Source organism: Anthonomus grandis, chromosome 9, assembly GCF_022605725.1.
Source record: "Anthonomus grandis grandis chromosome 9, icAntGran1.3, whole genome shotgun sequence".
Lineage (NCBI taxonomy): Eukaryota > Metazoa > Arthropoda > Insecta > Coleoptera > Curculionidae > Anthonomus > Anthonomus grandis.
This window is the reverse complement of record NC_065554.1, coordinates 24,837,535-24,860,707: the sequence shown is the minus strand read 5'-3', so window position 1 is coordinate 24,860,707 and position 23,173 is coordinate 24,837,535. Positions and strand designations below refer to the sequence as shown.

The window sequence follows — 23,173 nt, the reverse complement described above, 5'->3', positions numbered from 1 at the left end:
ACATTCCTCTTTTTAAGCGAAACTGTAAGCCGGCCAGGATATATAATAAAGGTAGGTATATAATAAAAATGATTATACTTTTTGCTTAAATCTATAAATAAATGCCTAATGTTCCTAACACTAAGCATTTTTTATGAGAGCAAAAATGCCTCCCTAGCCTTTCATTAAAATTGTACATATTTCATTTAAAAATGGTTGTTACCTAAATTTTTGAGAAATTAGTATACGATTTAGCATGACCCTATGTATGTGCCTAACATACTAAATTTGTCGATTTCAGGGCACAGCGTCTAATCTTTTAAGGATTATTTGATCTTGTCTTCTTCTTTGTTTATGTGTGATTGTGTTTTTTTGTAATAAATATTGGGAAACTATACATTTTGGTAAAATGACAAAAAATTAATTTCTATTGTGTGTGATGCAGTGCAGTCAGAGACCAGAAAACTACTTTATTAGTTTATAGGCAACTTCATGTTACAATCTCACTTTTCAAATGACATTTTAATTTTATGATTTATTATTTGTCGTTCGACCCAATCTATACGTTGATGCACAGAAAATTAAAAAAGTTGTGTTATCTTTTCTTTTATATCAGTTAAAAGTCAAAAAAAGATAAAAAATAACTTAAAAAAAAAACTGGTGAATGCGGCGGGCATTTCTATCTCCCAGGGCATTCACCAATTTATTTACCTAGCTTTGTTTAAAAAAAAAAATTGTACTTTTTAATCATACCTAAATAATAAACGAAATGCAAAAAGAAAACTAATTATTTTAATAACGAAAAAGAAAATAAGGGATTGCTTAGAATGTACAAGAAGAAGTAGCTAAAGCGCTTGGAATTAGTTTAAGAATGGTGCAAAAGGTTGTATATGAAAACAAGAACAATCTTATTTCCAAGCAGGAAACAAAGTGTAAAAGGAAGAAGCCGAAGACTGAAGATTTAATTGAATGTGTAAAAATTAAGTAACAAATTTGACTAAAAAAAGAAACTAATTATAACTATAATTATCACTAACAGAGTCGGAAAACTCTTCGTCATTTTCCGAATCTTCTTCAAATGGAGCAATGATCAATGGTTCAACTTGGATATCGAGTACTTTTTCTCTCTTCCACCAGGTTCTAATAATGTTTTCTGTGTGATCCACTGATTTCCGCCAATACTCCTTTGTGATGTGATTCAATGCCTCATTCCAAACAGCTTCAACCTGGTCAGATCTAAGCCCAGCACCCACATGCTTCTCATAACAAGATTTTGACCCTGCCCATATAAGCTCAATGGCATTAAACTGACAATGGTATGGTGGCAATCTTAAAACTTCATGTCCATATTCACGTACTATTTCGTCAACAGCATATATTTTCAGCGATTTTGCAATTGAAAGAAGTTCGGATTTTAGCATATATGGCAAGAGATTCTGATTTTCTTTTACTAACCATTCATAAATTTCGCTTTTTCTCCAACTTCCATTTGGTTGTTTATTCAAAATTCTTGAATGATACGACGCATTGTCTAATACTATTAAGGAAGGTGCTTGCAAGTTCGGTATTAACTGTTCCGTTAACCATTTTTCAAACATTTCGCAATTCATATTGTCATGATAATCCATACTTTTAGACTTAGAAGAAAAAATTAAACTTGCACCTGGAACGAATCCCGTTGAAGACCCGGCATGTAAAATAATAAATCGTTTTCCCTGACCACATCCTTTTTTTCTTTTCACGCTTTTCACAGATTCATCTTGCCAAGATTTTATTCCACTCCCGTTTGAAAATATCCAAGTTTCGTCTAAGAATACCACTTTCCTTAACTTTGATTTTTCATTATGTGTATATTGTCTTAAAAATCCTATTCGTTGGCTCACAATATTTGGTAGTTCACACAAATATCTTCTATTGCAGTCTTTTTTATAGCGAAAACCTATGCTTTTAATTAATTTTGATAAAGCAGAAAGTCAAATTTCCAAAGTGCCGCGTTGCTTTAAAACATCCCCCAGAAATGGCAGCGTTATATTTGTTTTTAGCCTATATAGTTCATAAATTCTATCCCTTACTTCCATTTTCTCGCATCAAAAACGGCTTTTAAACAAATCTTGGAATTGTAACTTCAACGGCTATTTTCTCATTAATGGTGAGTTCTATTTAGTTATGTAGGTACCCTCTTTAGATTCACTCCATGAACGTCATAGAAACTTATTATTTATTTATCATTATCTTATGTTTATGCCGTTACTGTTGATTACAATTTTTATTTATTATAATTTTTAAACTTAACCTTGAAAGATTTGAAAAATCTATTTAGGTGAACCATGAAGTGGGCGTACTTTAGTTAGCGTTTGTTGATCCATGTTAATAAGTACTTTAGCTTATTTTCGAGCGATAGTTGTTCTCTTCGACGGTTTATGTACTCACTTTTAAATATTTTTAAATGTACCTATTTGTACAAATGTTACGAAGTAAACCCCGTTAATGTACGCTATTGCTAACGTATAGCAAGCACCATTATTTTGATCGACACTAGTTGATAATTTAGCGGTTTTTTTTGTTAAATAGCAGCAGTTTACCAATTAAATCGTGAATCACATAATAACGTCTTTCATATGTAATGGCCATAGCAAATTCTTTGACTATAAATTCGTAAAAAAATATAAATAAATTGCGTTTGTAGTAATATACTACATAATGTGTATCGCTTCATGTTGCTACTGGACAATGCACCTAATAGTGTAATGTAGCGACATGACAAATGTTGACAGCAAAAAAAGGCGCGACTTTTTTTAAAACATACTTTGGAACAATAACAAAATAAAGAATACCAAATAATTTCACAGGAACATGAAATTTCATGTTCAATCATTCAATGCATACCTTCAGGTAAAATTTAAGAAAAAACGCTTAAAACAACATTCTTCCTTGGAAGAATCTAGAAGCTAACAAATCACCATTTGCTAACCTAAGCGAATCAAAATGGGGATTAAAGACTTATGGACCATTTTTAATCCTTTCTGTGATAAAAGACCATTATACGAACTTCAAGGCAAAACTGTAGCTATTGACTTATCTGGTTGGATATGCGAGGCTCAAACTATAAGAGAATACCAAGGACAACCGAGCCTGTACCTGAGGTAAGTTTCAGCTCTCACCTAGCACTTACTCCAACCTAAACTGACTTTTACAGGAATTTATACTTTCGTACCTGTTGTTTATTACTGCTGGATGTGTTGCCAGTATTTGTGTTAGAGGGAGAAGCACCAATGTTAAAATATGACACTATCGCAACCCGTAATGCAAAACAATCAAAACCAAAGACTAGGACTCGAATCAAAAAAGGTAGAACTGGGTAAGAAAATCATTCATTTATTCATACAAACCTTAACATGATGATATGTAAGAGATCAAGTTAGTTATAAAGGAACTATTTCATCAACCTGTAAAAGCCAATACGGTATTCCCTTAACATTAACCAAGAGAACTAAACCTAACCAAAACATAAAAAAAGAAAAAATTCCAACAAAAATATATGAATTAAAATTTCTACACATCTTGGCTCAGATTCCTGCTCCCTTAACATATTAATAAAACCTTTAACTGAAAACGAAGTTAAAACCCTGCTTTCATATTTGATCTTGCTATAAGAACCTCTACTTATCCAGAGGTTTGGAAAATTGCTAAAATTATGTTAATACATAGGAATAATGTAAAATATTGAATGGACCCTGTCTCTCAAAGCTATGGAACACAGAGGAAAATTGTTTATACAGATTTTTCAAAGGCCTTCGATAGGTTGGACAATGGTCTTATCATTCATACAACTCTTTGTCTCCTATCCAAAGTTTTGTTGAATTACTTAAATCAACTCTGTGTTGGATAAATTGTTTAATACTGAGTGGTTGCCTTCAAAGGAGCATTCTTAAGCCCAATAATCCCTTCTATATTTGTCAATGATATCACTAGGACTGTCATGTTTTAGAGTCCTCTATTTGCAGAAGACTTATAATTTATTAATTTCTCATCATAGAAATTAATGAGTATTGTAAAGAAATGCTTTAGCACACTGGTGTAAGCCCCTAGAACATGTTAACTCTACAAGAGATCTGGGGGTCATAATTGTGAACAAACTCACATTTACCAAACATATTGATAAAGTTGTTAGATCTTCCTTGAAAATTCTTAGTTTCAAAATCAGGTCAATAAAAGAATTTAAAAGTCTCATTATCTTATATTGTGTTGTTCTGTTGTTGTATTAATTTGTGTTGTTCCCTAACTATAATGTCCATAAAGGCAGAGTTGAATATATGCAGCACAGTTCAATATACAGTTCAAGGGAGTATGACCATAGGTTACTTACTTCTGGATCAGGGGATTCCACACAATGCAGCCATATTTAGTAAAGCTCTGACAGTTTCTAATTATAAATCCAAGTTTCTTTGTGGCTGACATTGCAACACTATTAACGCCTTGGTCAAGCATTATCATAGGATTCCTCACTTCAATTTTTTGCTAAATTTTAAAAAATGGACCCTATATTTGAGGAGGGGAGTCAAGACAAATCTTTTTAACACCATCTACAGATGAAGAAATCAATGAAATTATAAATGAACTAAAAAAAAAATGCATCTCCTGGAAGTGATGAAATTACAACCTCTGATATAATGAATGTAAAAACCTTGGTAATATCTATCCTTGTTCGCTTGTTGAATGAGATGCTTAGTAATGGATGTTATGCAGAGTGTTTAAAGGTAACAAAAATCATACCCATTCATAAAGCAGGAAATCAATATGAACCAACAAATAAAAGGCCTATAGCTCTTATTTTAACACTATCTAAAATCGCCGAGAAACTAATCAAAAGAAGGATAATAAAATTTGTAGAAAAAACTTTTAAATTTGATCCACAACAATACGGATTCCAGAAATCTCTGGATGAGAAATGTCATGTGTTAGCAGTGTTCATTGATCTTCAAAAAGCTTTTGACACGGTTAATATTAAGATACTGCTCAAGAAACTGTCAATGGGCTTTAGAGGCATTGCTTATAATTTAATAGAATCTTATCTGGTGAAATGTAAACAGTATACAAGTCTGAACAACAAAGAAAGTAAAACCAAAGAGACTATCATGGGTGTACCACAGGGATCTGTCCTAGGTCCACTGCTCTACCCTATTTACGTGCACAGTCTGTCAAAAGCCACCCTTAACTGTAGATACATAATTTTTGCTGATGATACCGTTTTGCTGTTTGTCGGTGAGTGTCTCAAGGAAACAAATGTGTATCTAGCCAGATGGTTATTAAGAAATAATTTAAAAATAAATGTAAACAAAACTGTATATATGGTGTTTAGGAATAAAAATAAAAAAATAAGTGAAACAGACATTAAAATAAACAATAATCTAATTAAAAAAGTTGACTGCTACAAATTCCTTGGACTGTATATTGATGAAGAAATAAATTACAAAAATCACGTCTTTCATGTACAGAAGAAACTGTCCAGTGCTTGGGGTGCTATAAAAAGATGTGCGAGTTATTTGTCTGATGAAATGAAAAGAGCGGTGTATAATGCGTTGTTTAAATCACATCTGCAATACATGGGTACTATTTGGGGATCAACAACGAAAACACTGGTAAAGTAGCTTCAAAGACTACAAAATCGGGCTATAAAATACATTTATAATTTACCTAGGTTGTTTCCTACTGCTCAATTATATAAAACATACCAATTTTTAAAAGTTGAACAGATAATAAGTTTGGAGCGATGTAAGTTATTAAAAAAAATTATAAATAATGATCTTAAAACTAAGGTAACTTTAAATAAGAGTAGTGACTCACAATTATTTAACGAGGGCAAGACAATGTGTTTATCTAACAAGATCAAGGACTGACAAGCGGAGAAACGGTGTAATTAGCCAGTCAATAAGAATAAGGTGCTATAACGAACTTCCACCATTTATTGTGTTTATAAAAAAATTAAAAAAACATTTGGCGGAATTAAATGCTGTGTCTGAATGACCTATTTTGTTGAAACTAAAGTTTTATATTGGAGAAAATTTATATAGTTTTGGTATTTTTTGTTTTGGGGTTGATTTGTGGGTTAAAGGGATAAATATTGAAAGTGTTAATTTTTTTTTATAGTTTATCTAAGCTTATATTATCATGTATACTTAACTGACTATTTAATTTAAATGTTGAAATATTCCTAATGAAGGACTTGTTATCAGTTTTGTAAACTGTTTTAAGTTCAGTAATAAAGTTTATTAAAAAAAAAACAAATTTATTATTTTATTTATTTATATTTACAATAAAGCAAAACAGCTACAAAAGCCAAACAGGGGATAAAAGAAGTAACAGTATAATTAAAAATGCAATAAAATAACTTCTTGTGTGACTATGTTGTCAATCCAGCACGGTACAACATGAGTATAAACATTATAATACCTAGACATATATTGATATCATGTGGTAAAGCTCAACTATATGACATCATTAAACTACATATTTTTTGATAGTTGTGTTAAAAAAGGTCAAGATTAAAGGTCAGTTGAAATGATGTAGAAATAACCTCAACACTAAGCTGCCTAGCAATAAACCTAGAAGTTCTTTGGATACTTTTGGCCTTTGATATGTCCATGTATGTTCTTTGATGTAAGTTCAGGAAAAAAGATAGGAGGGTCAGTGTGTGAATGTTTGTCAAAACTTCTCCTTTTCTTCAGTTATTTTTTGTTCATTATTTAAAGTAATATATATTATTCTTAATAGGAATCTGTATTTGTGAATCTGTAAAAAAAATCGAATCAGAAAGTTAGTTTAATGTTGCAATTATAACGCATTGATGTCTGACAGATTAGTTAGACATCTAAATCTGCTAAATATTTCAAAATGGTAGTATTTACCTCACTGAAATCCTTCTATAAAGAACAGATTATCGATTATCTTTTTATTGCTGGCCTCTTGGACCTATTGGATGAAGGATGTTGATATTTTTGCATTAATTTAATTAAACAGTTGTATAAATTATCAGAGTAATTAATCCTCTTAATTTTCTCTTCAATAGTTTTTAAGAATAATCTCAAATAATCGGTCTTCACCACTTTTTAGGTTTTAGCAATTGAAATGTGATTCAAAGATAGGCACATGTCATAATCAATAAAGCAACTCTTGTGAATTAAACTTCTTCCATTTAGTATTCCAGGTGATTTCGTCGAAATGTCATAATTTATTTCGGTCAGATTTAAGATCAATTAAGTTATATTATTAACTGTCATGACGTCGATACAAAATTTGTGTATAAGCCATCAGTTTTTCCCTCTGTCCATAAAGAAGCCAAAGTTATTTTAATTTTAAGAAATCTTTTACCCTTTGATAAACTATCGCTGTATATCTTCATTCTATTTCCAAAATTTTTTAATTGTGATTTATTAGTTTTTTATAATCTCACAGACAATCTTGTTGAGCTGATTCAGGATACGTTGGATAACATTAAAATATATAGTAGCCCTATTGATCTGTATGCTATATGTTTATATAAAGCTCCTGCTGCCGCTGTAGGTGACTTTTTATTTAGACTAGAAGTGTTATTGTCTGGTTTAAATGTTTTTTCGAAAGTAATTTTGTGCGGAGATTTTAATATTGACTGGTCAAATCTGTCTAATAATTTTACAAACCAATTACTTTTTAAGGTCTTATAGTTTAAATGTTGTAGTTAATAATCCAACTAGAATAACTTCTAACTCTACCACTCAAATTGACTATGTGTGCACCAACATAGATGCAAATGATTTTAATTGTAATGTTATAAATTCAGGGCTCTCTGACCATGAGGCTATTGCATGTGATTTTTGCATAGGTCACAAGAGTCAAATGAGGGGAAAGAGAAGGGGCAGAATTTATAGCAAAAAAACCTATAGTAGCTTCTTGCAACTGGGTAGATCAGAGGATTGGCAGCGCGTTTTGTCTACTGCAAGCCCTTTAGAATCATTAATAACAACATAAATGTTTTCCGATAAAAACCTTAAAAACGAAAACAAAAAAAAATTGGATTACCAAGGGTCTTAAGGTGTCTGCTAGAAATCTTAGATCACTCCACTATATTCGGAAATTTTATATAAATAACATTGCTTTTATTAACTATTTTAACAAATATAGAGTACTGTACAGACCAACAATTAAAACTGCAAAGCAAAGATACTTTAAAAGTCGTTTAGGTAATTCAAATAATGTTCAGGGGGAGGCTTGGAAGATAGTAAATGAATTAAGAGGTAAACGGGGCAATATTGTAAAGGTAAATATTGAACCTGATAGGCTGAATAACTTTTACTGTACCATAGGTAGTAACATAGCAAGTGAAATTCAGGGTTTTTCCAACTATAAACAGTTTTTTGAGTATAGGGCTGGACCATATTCTTTCTTCTTTTTGCCAACTGATCTAGTTGAGCTTAAGTCTACTCTAAAGGAGATAAAGAAGAAAAATACGTCTGGCTATGACGAACTTAATGTACGGTTATTTTTCAATTTACCTGATTCGGCACTGGAGGTACTTGTATCTGCAATTAATCATTCTTTCAATAATGGCCAATTTCTCAATTGTCTTAAAGTAGCCAGAATCATGCCTTTGTTTAAGTGGGGAGCTTCAGAATCACCCTCTTCTTACAGACCAATAGCATTGCTTTCCACCCTCTCAAAAATCATCGAGAAATTGGTTAAAAAGCGACTTATGTCATTCTTTGAGTCCTTATTTTTGAGCTTGAACAGTGGTGATATTGTTGCAGCAGTGTTTTGTGACTTGACCAAAGCATTTGATTGTGTTAGTCACGAAATACTGCTGTGGAAGCTTGAGCGGTATGGATTCAGAGGTCTGGCTCTTCAGTGGTTTGGGTCTTATTTGCATACTAGAATGCAGAGTGTTTCTGTGGATGGTGCCCTTTCAAGGGAGCAGCTTGTGACTCATGGTGTTCCTCAGGGTTCAGTTCTTGGGCCACTTCTATTCCTCATTTATATTAATGACATGGCCAATCTTAGGATCACAGGTAAATTCATTCAGTGTGCGGATGATTTAAAAATTTTATGGCATGACACGAGTGCGATGAATCTAAATAACACAGTTAACAGAGATATTGTTGAAATCAGGAAATGGTGTGATTCCAACAAACTGTGTTTAAATATTTCAAAAACTACTGTTATGAATTTTAAATGCAATTTAAATAATGTGTTTTTGGAGAATCACATTCTAAACAACTTAGACGAAAATACATTTTTAGGTTTATTTATTGATAATAAACTAAATTTTTAAGGCCATATCACGCAATTGTGTAGAAAAATATCAGCAAATTGTTATGCTCTTAAAGTGGTCGCAGGAGAGGTTGATTTTGATATGGCGAGAAATGTTTATTTTTCTTTAATTGAGTCCCATTTAAGGTATGGTTTGTGTTTCTGGGGTGCATGCACACATTACTTATTTAATAGTGTTTTTGTTTTGCAAAAAAAAGCGATCCGATGTCTGTGTAATGTGAGTATGAGAGAGTCTTGCAAACAGCTATTTATCACTCATAAAATCCTAACGCTTCCTGCCCTATTTATATTGGAATCTGTTTGCCTCGTTCATAAGAAATTTAGAAATGTGAACACAACTAATAGACATGAATATAGCAGTCGACGAGCTAGTGATGTGCTCTTGCCTATGCCTACAAGTTCACTGATCAAAAGAACTTTTATATTTGATGGTAAAAAACTCTTTAATCATCTTTCTGCAGATTTGAAAGGTATAGGTAGCTGGAAACTTTTTAGAAAACGTGTTAAAAAACTCTTAGTTGCAACGGGCTATTATGAAATAACTGAATTTTTGTCGGATAGATTTTAGTCATTTTTACCTTTTTCTTGCAGGACTTTAGATATATTCTTTATATTTTTTACACCATATCATTTCGCCTAATTTATTTCTGTGATAAATTTTTTTTTTTACAGTTTTACATTTAATAAAATTGTATATTTTGAGAGTAAATAATATCTGTTTGTGTTATACATATTGATACTCTTGACATTACATTAGCTTTGTATGTTTTGGTTCAGAGTCTTGGAGGAGTATTTCTGAAGAATGGGGGATGTTGTTGGTTTTACCGGTATAGGTAAACCATATTCATGGAAGCAGAATGCCTTTAGGATGATGGACCGTAGCATGCTAAATAACCTTTTTACATGTTTGTGTATATGTTTTTCTTTTTTACAGCTTTGTCAACAAATGTACCTTTATGACAATAAATCATATATTGATTTGATTTGTTTTAAAAAAAAATGTCTTTGCAAGGAATTATGCACTACAATCTCCATATTAATTGGTCACATGGGAAGAACAGGTATCAATTCTTGTCCAGAATCATCTACCTGATTAGATCTTTGAAATCATATGTTTACTACTAAGAATGTCATATGCTTTAATTAAAGATTAGTACCTTTGAAGTAAAAGCCTCAATGCATTTAGTGTATATTTATTATCAATAGAAATTTCATTCATTTCATTTTGATACCGCCTTTATTTAAAAACTGGCTGGTGAAAAAGTATTTTTCTGAAAAAAAAATATTATTCACAGAAACGGCAATATATCATTTTGTGATCTACTAGACCTAACTTTCCTTAACTCTAGTGGACCTAAAATCTCATTATGCGCTGCAAATAAAGTTCTTTTATATAAAATCACCCAGAGAATTTAAACAAACAATAATTAAATAAATTATTCCAGATTCCAATTTGTTCCTTAACCATTGTGAAGATCTGCTCAGACATATGGGTCTTGCCTGTTTAAAAGCAAAAGGGGAGGCCGAAAGCCTGTGTGCTGCCTTAAACGAAGACGGGGTAAATTATTCATATTATAATTCTTGCATATTTTTAATAATAATTATACTGTTAAAGTTAGTTGACGGATGCATCAGCCAAGACTCCGATTGTTTCGCTTATGGGGCCAAAAAGGTTTACAGGAATTTCTCGATTTCCACACAAGGGGACCCACCAATCTGCCAGTGGTGGGTCTGTGGACGTTTATGACATTAGAACAATTTGTGATGGATTGAAAGGATTACTTACAAGTAACAGTAAGCAATATAATAGAGGGTGTGCAATAATGGTTGATTTTTGCAGATTTTGGTCGTAATAAAATCGTTGCCATGGCTTTACTTCTGGGCTGTGACTACTCACCTGGTGTCAATGGTATTGGCAAAGAGTCTGTATTAAAGTTTTTCGATACATTACCTGATATCCAAGTTTTCAGTAGGTTAAGGTAAAGGTATTATGGCTTATCATTGTTCCCTATAAAATTCCTATATTTATTCTTAGATTATGGAGGACTGACGCTGCAAAATTCAACCATTACGAGGAAAAACTAAACAATCAAAATATTTGCATCACATGCGGACATGAAGGGAAAACGAATATACATTCAAGAAACGGTAACTGTTGGTAATTTTATACAAGGCGGATTTTCAGAAATATATTATTTAGGGTGTGTGGCGTGTAAAACTAAACAAGGCTGCACTGAAAACGCTGTGCATAAAATGACACGTGCGGCCATGAAAAATGAAATTTTTTATACGCAGTAGGGCTATTCAAGATCCGAATTTTCCAGATCAGTCAATTATAGATGAATTTCTGAAGAGAAAAGAGGAGATTAAGCACTTGGATTTGAAATGGAAGCAGCCGAATTTAGTGGGGTTTGTTGTAAGTATATGGATATTTTCTGTTTGTAACGGTGTACCACAAAACGGGGTTATGTTGCATTAAATTGCAACTTTTGAGTTTAATTTTTCGTTATTGTGTAGATTGTTTTGGAAAAAAAGGTAAAAAATACAGTAAATTCCATTGGGAATTTTATCAAATTTATAGTTAAACATCTTAAACTGGCGTTTTCTAATATTATAAAGGTAAGTCGATATGTCCTTTACCCTTGGCTATATAAGTTACATTACAATTCCAAATCTCCTTAAAATTAATTTTTTTTACATTTTTACAGCATACATCTTCATCCTTTTGCATCGTCATAAATTTTATTCATGTTTTTTTTTTAAATATATTTATGGCATTTAAATTCAAATTCTTTATTTTTTCTGGATTGCTATGAGGTAATTTCTGGTATCTTCTAGACATTAAAAGCCATTCACCAATTTACTCCAGGCATTTGAATCGGCTTTTAAATTAATTTCAGTTATTTCATAATCATATTTTCAGAGAGTTAAATCCCTGGTATATGTTCTTCCAAGTATTTAAAGTGATATTGCTTTTTTCCACTTAGACTGAACCACTAAACTGCTGTATTTTGATTACTTTCATTTTGTCGTGAAATGTCACGACAACGTTTATAGTCACAAAGTGATAAAGTATTAATTTAAGGCATTATTTATTAATCAATATTTTCAGGCCTGCTTTTAAGGAACTTATTGGCAAGAACTTTATTGCCCAGAATAATTCATATTGTATAAATCAAGATTCTGCTTTACCTGTTTATCTTGATCCATTGTTTTTTGGTGGCTTCTGAAATTTAAATTCAGGCTTAAGATTCTTGCAAGTTTCCAATTTCTTTCGGATTTTTTTACATTTAATGCAATTTTTAGACCTTAAAATATTTTTTTTTATTTTTCCGGGCATTTGCAGTGGCTTTAAATTTAATATGAAATTAACGACGTCATTTGAGTGTTTTTTAACCATACAACTATTTTATTAAGTTTCAACCCACACAGTTGATGTAACGTTGGTGTTTTCCAGGAGTTCCAAGCTAATATCTACTTCCTATGTATATCGACGTAATTTTTGGCGTATTCCAGGCAGTGAAAATAACTTGAAACTGAATCCAGTGTGTTATTCCAGGAATATCTTTTTAGTTTCAGATCTGTGGCATAATTTTTTTAATGTTATGTCAGGCTTGAGAACTGATTCGAAAAATTTAATAATTTTTTATATGTATTCCATGTTTTTCATTTAAATTAATTTTCCATTTCTACTTATTTTCCTTTTTTAACTTAAGACTCTTTTTTTATAGAGGAGTAAACTTGTTTAATCAACTATCTGCCACGTTAAAACAAATAAATAACGTCAAAATATCTAGGAATAAACTAAAACGGCTTGTTGTAAGCTTTGTGCTCTATGATATCAACGAATTTAGCAACATGTTGAAAATCACTCCTAAACATCTGTACTTTGCACAGTTTGTTAGTATTTTTGTACTTATTATAGTTTCTGAGTTTTATATGTGAAATTAGGGTATTTTTCCTGTTTTAAATAAGGTTCTTAGTTACTTACAATGTATTAGTTTCTTTCTCCAGACTTGTCGTATTCTGTTGCCCAGAAGAAGGCCTAAGATCAAAACGTTGGCATAAAGAAATTTTTAAGACTTGGAAGTTTTATTTGGCTCCATAACCAACTAAATCTAAAAAAATCAAAAATAATTAAGTGTCCTTTCCATTTTGAATTAATTTCGCCTTTATTCTGCTTAAATAACTACATTTTCAATGAGTGTAAATGGCTGATAAATCAATATTTATTCCAACCAACTATTTCGAATCTATTTTCCCGAAAACTGCTATTGATAAGCATAAAAAACTGATTTACATAAAGATTCATTGCAGAATTGCTGAATGGATAAAAAATAGTAACTTAAATGCAAACATGATATAAAGATATTAATTGGTAATTAAATAAGTCGATATGCACGATAAAAAAAAGTACCAAAAAAAATGCCTGGAAAATGGACAGAATTATTTAATGATCCTTTTATTTCTCAGAGAATTTTGTCTATTCTAGGCACTTAAAATTAGAAAGAAAGGTTACTCCTAGGCGATAAAGAATCTGGCAAAAACGTGGAAAAATCATTTTAATTTCCTGGAAAGATTTTGTTTATTCTAGTCACTTAAAAACAGAAAGAAAGATCACTCTTAGACGATAAAGTATTATCCATCCAAAAACCTGGAAAATCTTGTCTACATTCTATGAAGTTAAAAAACAATCATTTTGACTGTCTGGAAAATGTACGAAATTATTTATTACTATATTAAAAAATATAAATAAAATCAATATAATAAACCAAAAATTAATCTTTAAACCTAAATGATTGCTTTTAGTTGTTTTTTCCTACTTGAAATTCTTAATTTGCAGAAATTCACCAAACGGCATTTGAATTGGGACGAAGTTTACTCAGTAGGAAAGATCGTCCCACTTTTAACTAGATGGCAATTGAAACATCCCAATTTTTTTCAACTTGGAAACTTCAAAGGCTATTTGGTACCTAAGAGGATTAAAAAGGAGCGATGTCCAAGAGGTAAGTCACGGCAAAGGATTTGCACTTTAAGCACTAAAAATAAATAAATAAATAGGATCGAGAAAAAAACTATTTCTAAAATTAAATATAAATTCAACTTCAACAAATAAACAATTAAACAGCACGACACGTTCTGTATTTTTTGCAATGTAAATTTGGTGTTACAATTGTTTCATAGCTTTATTTCGTAATAAATAAATTAGCTTTTTGATATACTTTTTTAAATTTATCGGCACTTTTTCATTGGACATTTTAGTAATTATATTACATGTTAGATAATCCTTGCTACTACTAAAAAAGAATCAGTAAATTAATTAAAACTTATTGATGTGTCTGATTTAGTTTTTAGTTGGAAATTTTGTTTATTTTACAAAGATGGGACTGGACAAAATTGGTCACAAGATTGAGGAATTTCGCTTATTGTAGGCAGAATGTTTTTAAAAACTTTCGATCGATAAAAACAGGCTGCACACATAAGTTTTGGATCCAACATATCAAACGTCTTACTATAGTCAAGCAACATTAAAGCAGACTGTTTTCCTTTATCCATACAATTTACAATATAATCCAAAATGCTCAGGAATGTTGTACTTGTACTTAATTCTTTGCTAAAACCAGATTGACGTCGGCAAAAAAGTTTTTTTTTTGCAAAAAAACCGATGATTTGTGGATAAATTACTTTCTGAAAATAACACTTAACAAACTAATTGGGCTCAAATCTGAGTAAATTTTAGGCTGAGTAACTTTTAAGACTTACTTTTGCTTATGGTAAATTCGTGGCGGATTTCCATTACCTAGGAAATTTACATTCATTAATAATTCTATTGAATATATCGATGGTGTAGCACGCAAATGTGGTAAGTACAAAAATGTTAATTTGCAGGAACTTCATTTTTAAAGTTTGACTATTCGTGGTATTAGATTCTTAATTAGCACATATTTTGTTTTTACGTTTTTAAGTAAAATTATGGTGTTTTTAATTAAAACATTCAACTTTTTTTTTGTTTAAATTTATAATTAGGCTTGAAAAAATTTAATTAGAATTGACTGCCTGCACTTAACACATTTGTTGTGCTACATTAAGGGTAAGAGGTATGAAGTAACTACCAGTTACTTCACTAATTCTAAAATAAAAGTTTTTATTACTTTATTACTTACTAGCTAAGTACATAATTATTGTTTAACTAAAAATGACTTAAGATTAGTAATATAACTTAAGATTGGTCATCAGATTTTGTTTCAATTAGTTTAGCAGAATTACCTGCGGAATTCCATTTATAAAAGAAACATAATCATCCGGTATTATTTTACGTTTTAATAGAGAAATTAAATCAGATTCCTTTTTTTGAGACACTGGAAGTCTAGAACTATATTTTGATCTTAATTCTACACATTTCCAGGTTTTCTTTTTTCTAGGCTTGCCTTTTTGAGTTATATCAATTTTTAGAAATTTTTCGTCGGAAAGGGCATATTTATAGAATATGGTAGATGGTTTTTCCTTCTGGAACCGAAACCATTTTACATGCAGCCAGTTGACTTTTTCATTATTGGTGTTATGTGTGGTATTTGCAACAATATCGGACACCAATTGTTGTAGATCAAAAAAGTCATTAATCTCTAAAATATTGATATTGTATGGACGAGGCTTAATCCTTGCCATTGAAATTAAAAGAGCCCATTCACGGGTTGAATAGACTTTTTTGTGTTTCTATGCCCTTTCTATAGTGGCGTGCATCGAATCAGCCTCAAGGTAGGAATGCCCAGACTCCATAAATTTTATCAATTATTTTAAGGTCTTTTGTTACGATTTTGGCCGCCAGCAGTATCGGAAAATGATGCTACATGAGTTACTGATTTCGGTAAATTAAAAAGGTATTTAAGAAGGCAAGTTTCTATCTCTGCGCTTCCCTTATTTCCATGAGTCTCATCCCAAATGAAACAATGGCCATCAGAATTAGATCCATCAAAAATGGTAAAGTTGTAAACATTGAGTTTGTGTTTGTAGAAAATTTGGTTGTCTCCGGCATGTGGAACAGAAAGAATAGCTTGCAAGTCAAGTGTAATGGCCCTAAATGGTTTACCTTTTTCTTGTATTGCCTTTTTTTTATCTGCAGCTTTCATGTCCAAGGCTTCCTTTTCGCGTATCATGATCTTCTTGTAAGTCTGCTTTATCCTTTGCACTATTATAAGCATTGCATTGAAAACACTGGTCTTTCTTTGGAAGGTAAAATGCCAGTGTAGGTTCATATTCATGGAAAATTTTTTGATAAACAAACCGGGAAACTGGTTTCTGATCTTTTTCCATGCAATAATTTAAGTACATTCTATACATTATTGAAATGTTCAATTCCGAAGAAAGATAGTGTTTTGTAGAATCACGCCTACAATCATGGGACTCAATCCTGGGAAAACTATCGATATGATTTTTAACAAGCTGTTTTATTTCTTCGGACGTATTGTTGGGTGGAATGGTATCTCTTCTTCTATCATCGGTTTTTTCACGGCAATCTCTGTACCACCACGATTGACGTAAGTTTTACCGCTTAGTCTTAAATTCTTATTTATTGAAAATTTCCAAAGCTTTCTATTGGCCTTACGGCATTTTTTTCGTTTTTTCGGTAAATCAGAATTAGTCGGTAAAACGTCGTTGGATGTTAATAACACTTTTTGTTTTCACAACCTGTTTTCTTTGTTTTGGCGAAAAGTGTTCTTCATCAATATCCGAATGTTCATCCCCCCTCAGAAGGTTCATAACTTGAAGTATCTTGAAACGGGTCACTTTCATGATCTATGTCATCATTTTCATATAAAAATGAACCTTCTGAAAAATCAACGTATTCATCTGATGAAGTCGATAATATTCGTGTTTTTCCTAAAACAAAAAACATACATTATTATGCGAGTATAAAACTTGTATTCCTTAAACTTAATAAAGAAGATGATTGAAGTATTATGTGCCAACCTTTAAAAGCATTTGACGTTCCTGGTAGATTTTGGCTAAGATTTAATAACGGATTTGTATCAGGAAGAGGAAAATCCTCTTTTGCTAAGTCTAAATCATTCGTTGCAGGTTGAAAGTTTATTTTGTCAATGTTCTTGGTTGCTGGAACGACTATATTATCCACAGGTGGTGATATTAAAATACCAGATAAGATATTTATCGATGTACTTGCTTCTCTTCCTAACAAAATACCAAATAATAGTATACAAAAAAAATAACTAAATATATTAGCATACAAAGGCACTTCTTAAAAAGTAAAAGCGACGATTAAGTAAAAAATACTTACCACCTTGGCTATTATTATTAGCAATTAATGCTAAATTAACAATTTTTTTTTGCCCTTGATGACATACTAGTTTTTAATACACTCGCAGGATAAAACTGATAAAATCAAATGTCGTACTTTTACTCTGCCAAAACAAAACAACAAACAATTTTGAGGTTAGAAACGGGGTAAGTACGGCATTTGGAGATTCAGAGCATCATCTATTTACACGCAAATGTGTTAAGTGCACTTAACACATTTGATACAGTAGCCTGTAGTTTTCAAATTTGACAGAAAAATGGACTTACCACATTTGCGTGCTACACCATCGATATAACTTACAATGTGAATGCTACTTGGACAACAAAACTTAAGCATTTTTAATTCAACTTGATATGACCTCGATGCGTTTGACTTCGGAATCATGAGCTAAACTCACCTCAAATGCACTTTAAAAAATTGAATTTCTATAAAATGTTACCCTATCTAGATCAATCCTGGGACATATTTGCTGAACGGATTTTATTAAGAGATTATTTTTGTCAGAACTCCGAAGTTGCTGGATCTCTCTGGAATACTATAAATATCTTTATTAGAAACTTTCATATTAAGAGTTTTCCAAAGATGTTGACTATTATTACTTCTGCTCAAAAAATTCACTTGTGTAAACATATTTCTTACCCTCTTGGAATTTTCCCAGTCACCATAATAATAATCATAATAACAATAAGTTTATTCAAACAAAACCCCACAAAAGGTTAACCTTGTTCATAAAAGATTTAACATAATCTAAAAAATAAAAAAATATAAATTAAAAAAAGAGAGAAATTAATAAAAGATACAATAAAAAAAAAGAAAAGAAAGTACCTACAGCTAAAATATTCACAATCGATAGACAGATATATATGTATTTATAAAAACTAATCATAATACATTCAAAAATATTGAAACTAGTTACAATTATAAGAATCTATCGTGGTAAAAACTGATAGATTGATTACTGGCATTTTATTCTTCTTTCTCTTCATTCTAACCTGCTAATAACTACTTATACTTAATGAAATTTAAGGTAAGAGGTACCACATGTATAATATGTCTAAATTGGGTTGGGTTGGGTTGGGTTGGAATTACGTAAGATTTACATAATTACATAAGAATAAGTACATAAGATTTACATAAGAATATTATTTTAAGTCATCGTCGAGTAATATCCGGGGTTCTCATTCTTTGAAAGAAATTAATAAATTATCTATAAAATTGTTTAAATATCCATTTTTTAAGTTTTGCCTTTAATAAATAAATTGGATTTATTGTTAGGAAATCTGGAGGAAGTGAAGCATTCACTTTTGGGCTTATACACATGTAATAACGTTGTCCTAATGTAGTTTTAACTTTTGGTAAGCAGCCAGTTAACTTTTTTTACGTGTCTCATGTGTATGGGCTTTCATATTTAATGAATCATTTTTTTTTAAACTGCCTGAATGGCTTCGTTTACAACCCAGGGATTTATTAGATCTATGGATCAAATGATTATATTTATTTAGTACAGCTCTGTTTACAAGGATTGATGTTGAGGGTTAAATTAGCGCAGGATTATCTCTAGGATCAAAATGTCAGTTGAAGGGAATTTATCAGTTTAGAGGAAGAATTATAGGAGATAAAGACCTCTAAATCTTTGAAAATGTTATTGTTGTTTCAAAATAAAAAAAAAATAAACTAATAAATTAAATATCTTTTTCAAGGCTTAAACTTGTCCTTCTCTTTCCTCTTTTCTTTATTTTTGTGTACAAAATAAAAACCTGGTAAGCTAAGATGCAATAAAATGTCAAACCTGTCATTTTGGTACTTTAAAACAGGTCCTAAGGTATAAAAAAAATAAATGTAATCTATTCTGTTTGGGAAGATGTCATATATGATCCAAGTATTAAATATTTGGTACACGCATTATAAACGTAGCTAGTATTAGGTTTTGAAAATGCCTCTTTCTATTTTGTATTAATAAGAGTTATTCCTTAGGTGTGCCGAGTTACGAAATAAGTTGGTCGGATCCCGACGGATTTTTCAAGGGAATCATCTCGGACGAACAATATAAAAGAAAAAACGTCGATCGGGAAAAACTGTGGTCCACAGTAGAGCCGCAACCCTTGGTTGAAGCCGCTTTTCCGGAACTGGTGGACGACTATAAAAAATCGAAAATTAAACCCAAAAAGCCGAGGAGAAGGAGAAAAATAAGTGCTAAAGCAGTTGATGCAGTTACAGCCCAGTTGGGTAATATTTCGATAACGGAACCCGTATCAAATGTCGACCCCAGTAATGAATTAGGTGCTAAAAAGCGAATTCAGTTCTCGTTCGAACCCGACAAGAAAAAACATAAAAAAAATCCTCAGAGAGATTGGTCTCAGTTAGAGGAGGTGCAAGGAATACAGCACCCAGACGATTTAAGGGATTATTTGGCGTATAGCGATAATTTAGTAAAAAAAGCGGTACAAGAAAACCCCCCTCAAGTATCCCAAGGAACAAGGCGGAAATGTCAAGATAATTTTTTGAAACAAGCGGTTATAAACTCGTACGCCACCCAATTAAAAGAAATGCAACAAACCAGAAGGAATTTGACTGAGACAAGCGATGATGGGCTACTAGATCAGGCAGCCGGCGTAAATTATCCCATTGACAATAAACGTGCAAGAAAATACGATTTATGGAGCAACGAGCAAGCCCTCCAACCTTCCACCTCGACAGAACCAACTTCGGATTACAATAACGCGTCCTTTGATCCGAATATTTCTTCCTTTGGAGACGAAGACGACACGAACGTGACCGTTCTCGTGGATAATATCCTCTCTAGAGGATGCCCCGTCGATTTTGCTGCAATGGAACCGGATAGTTTGAGTTCCAGTTTTTTCATAGCGGAGCATCAGGAGAACGACGTTTTTGAAAGTACCGTGAACGATTTTATTTATGTAAGTAGCGACGAGGAGGGTGAGGGCGAGTTGGAGAACCTAATGTTAGTAAGTGAACACCCTACCGATGAGGACGACGGTCTTAGTAACCGGTCTCATGAAAGTTACTGTGATTACGAGTATGTGCCTTTACATGAAAGACTTAATCCTAAAGTTGATTAACGTGATTTTTGTGACTGAGACAAGCGGTTTATGGTAAAGTGGGCAAGTCTTTGAGTAAATGGATAGGATAAAACTAAAAGATTTTTTGTAGTAAAAATAAAATAGGAGCTGACTATAATAGAAGTATTTAAATACAATATAATATAAACTTATCATTATTGTGGCAGCATGATTTAAGTAAGTTGTCCAAATAATAAAAATATTCACATTATTTGTATATTGTTAATGTAAGTAAAAATATTACATTGGATGTAGACAACGACAATTTCATAATTTACTTTTGATGTGCATAAGTTTTATGCATAAAATATTTGTTCTTTATATATGTTACGGTTAGAACCCGAAATTGAATAAACCTAGTTTTAGCCACAACAACTTAGCTGGGTAAAACGCGAATAAGTTTAATGACTTCGTGTCTTATCCGGATATCCTAGATCTATCCAGTGACCGTTGGATAAAGCGGTACAATTCAAATGTAGGTACAAAAATACTATATATAATACCTGTCCTCGCGTGAATTTCTCAAAAAAAATTTTTTTTCATAATTTTAATACCCTCTCTCACTGGTAGGCTGGGAAGATAAAAATATTTTAAGCTAAAATATTTGACTCAATTCGACTTAAAAATATATTTAATTTTCCCAAATAAATTTTGATAATCATATATATTTAATATTATGTATTACAATATTAACGTCTTGAGGTAGCGAGGAAGACTTAAGTTGAACTTTAATTTCAGATTCGAACACAGCCCTATACGGTAATTCTTTCATGATATGCCTGATTTTTAATTATTTGAACGAAACTTAGTACTTTTTTGGTCACTCCACCAAATCACAAGCATATTTTGGACGTCCTGATTCGCTCACTCCACACTTCCTTGAGATTGACTGTGTCTAGGCTTACCATGAACAATTTTCAGCCCGTCCCACATGAAGCACAACTATTCAATAATGCCCTTAGCAAATTCCCGACCTAATTAAAGAAAATAACATTTACCGTGACTGATGAGCAGTGATGAATTTATCCAGAACGATACATAAAGGTTTTTTTTAAATTTGCTTACTATAGTAAAAGACCTCACCCTTATACATCTTATACGAAATATAGTAAAAAAGGAAAGTGACCAAAATCAAAATGACTAATATTCTTTTGTATAAGTGGCAATATCGCAATGTTGAAAGTATATTAGATAAATAGAACAGTAATTATTAATTACCAAACTACCCGTATAGAAATGACTCTACTTACCGTTATTTGACTGTAAAATGGACGGTGCTCCAAATGTACAAAAAATATCTAGTAAATTTTTTGCATCTTCTTCAGTCGTCTTTCACTGTAAAGGCCTAATTTGGACGAATTTTGTCAAGGGGTCTTGGTAGAATATCAAGACCTTTTCACAAAACCATTCATTTCAATCATTTCTGAAAAAATCATGGGCTTGACAACAAGACCTTTTTTAATAGATTTCTGTTTCTTTTGACATGCCACACACAGGTATATTTGAGGTATTTCATGATTATTTCCTGCGAAATAAAAATTATATTTTTATACTTTCTATTAACTTTTTTAACATAGGGTGCTTTTCGCCAAGTCCGAGAGCCATGTGAGTCTCATGTAGAATATCAAAAATATCTTCGGATTTGACAAAATCCCTTATATTTGTTTGACTCTCCGCAACAGGAGCAATAAGTCTTCCAACTCCACCAATTACACAAACGTCAAATCTTATCAATCGACGATACTGTAAAGCCGATTTACATTTCGCTTCCTTCGCCACTTTTACAGACTCCAAAAACTCACTAGACTGCATAGAATTTATACAAGATGTATATATGTCTTTATATGACATGAATTCAAGAAGCATTTCATTAAATCGCCTCTTAAAATGCGAAGATACTTCTAAGTCAATCATTTTCTTGCGCTATCTGGAACTGAACTGCCTAAATATTGCACCGTGCAGTTTTATCCAAGAAACATTGGAAAATACTAGTATTAACCGGATAAATCTAGAATAAAACGATAATTTGGACTTGATCGTGTTCTAGCCTTTAACATATATACCTAAATAGGCAAAATTCCTCCCCTTTACCATAAGCCTTTGATCTTTCTATTTAAAGAATGATTTGTATTTTTGTATGTTTTTTACATTCGACTTCTTTATACATATTGTTTAATGATAAGTATACATTTTTAATGCATTATATTACTGTTTTATTTCTTTTAATACTAACAAAAACCTTCCTAAGCTGAGTCATCAAATGCATGAGAAGGCATTTGAACATGTGGAGATTAATATTGAGTGAATTATTCTATTTGCCTATACGGATTATTTGCTGAATGCCCCTGGAACATCCGCACATCTGTTTCCAGACAGCACACATCCTCCAATGGATGTCCACTATTAGTCCAAACTAAGTCGAAATGTCCATGGATTAATAATGGAAATCCTATGGATAATAATTTCAATCCAATGGATTTGACAATCACTTTGTCAATGG

The 23,173-nt window shown here is 31.7% G+C and overlaps 1 protein-coding gene across 1 annotated transcript; it reads left to right on the top strand.

Moving 5' to 3' along the window:
- The first annotated feature begins 2,769 nt into the window (after positions 1 to 2,769).
- On the top strand, positions 2,770 to 22,876 carry LOC126740534 (flap endonuclease GEN). Its single transcript, XM_050446608.1, is given in 11 exon segments — positions 2,770 to 3,122; positions 3,176 to 3,327; positions 10,725 to 10,837; positions 10,895 to 10,987; positions 10,989 to 11,067; positions 11,120 to 11,258; positions 11,315 to 11,427; positions 11,480 to 11,562; positions 11,564 to 11,695; positions 14,123 to 14,285; positions 19,568 to 22,876. Coding segments are annotated over 11 exon segments (2,331 nt in total). The 5' UTR covers positions 2,770 to 2,964; the 3' UTR covers positions 20,674 to 22,876.
- Positions 22,877 to 23,173: the final 297 nt, after the last annotated feature.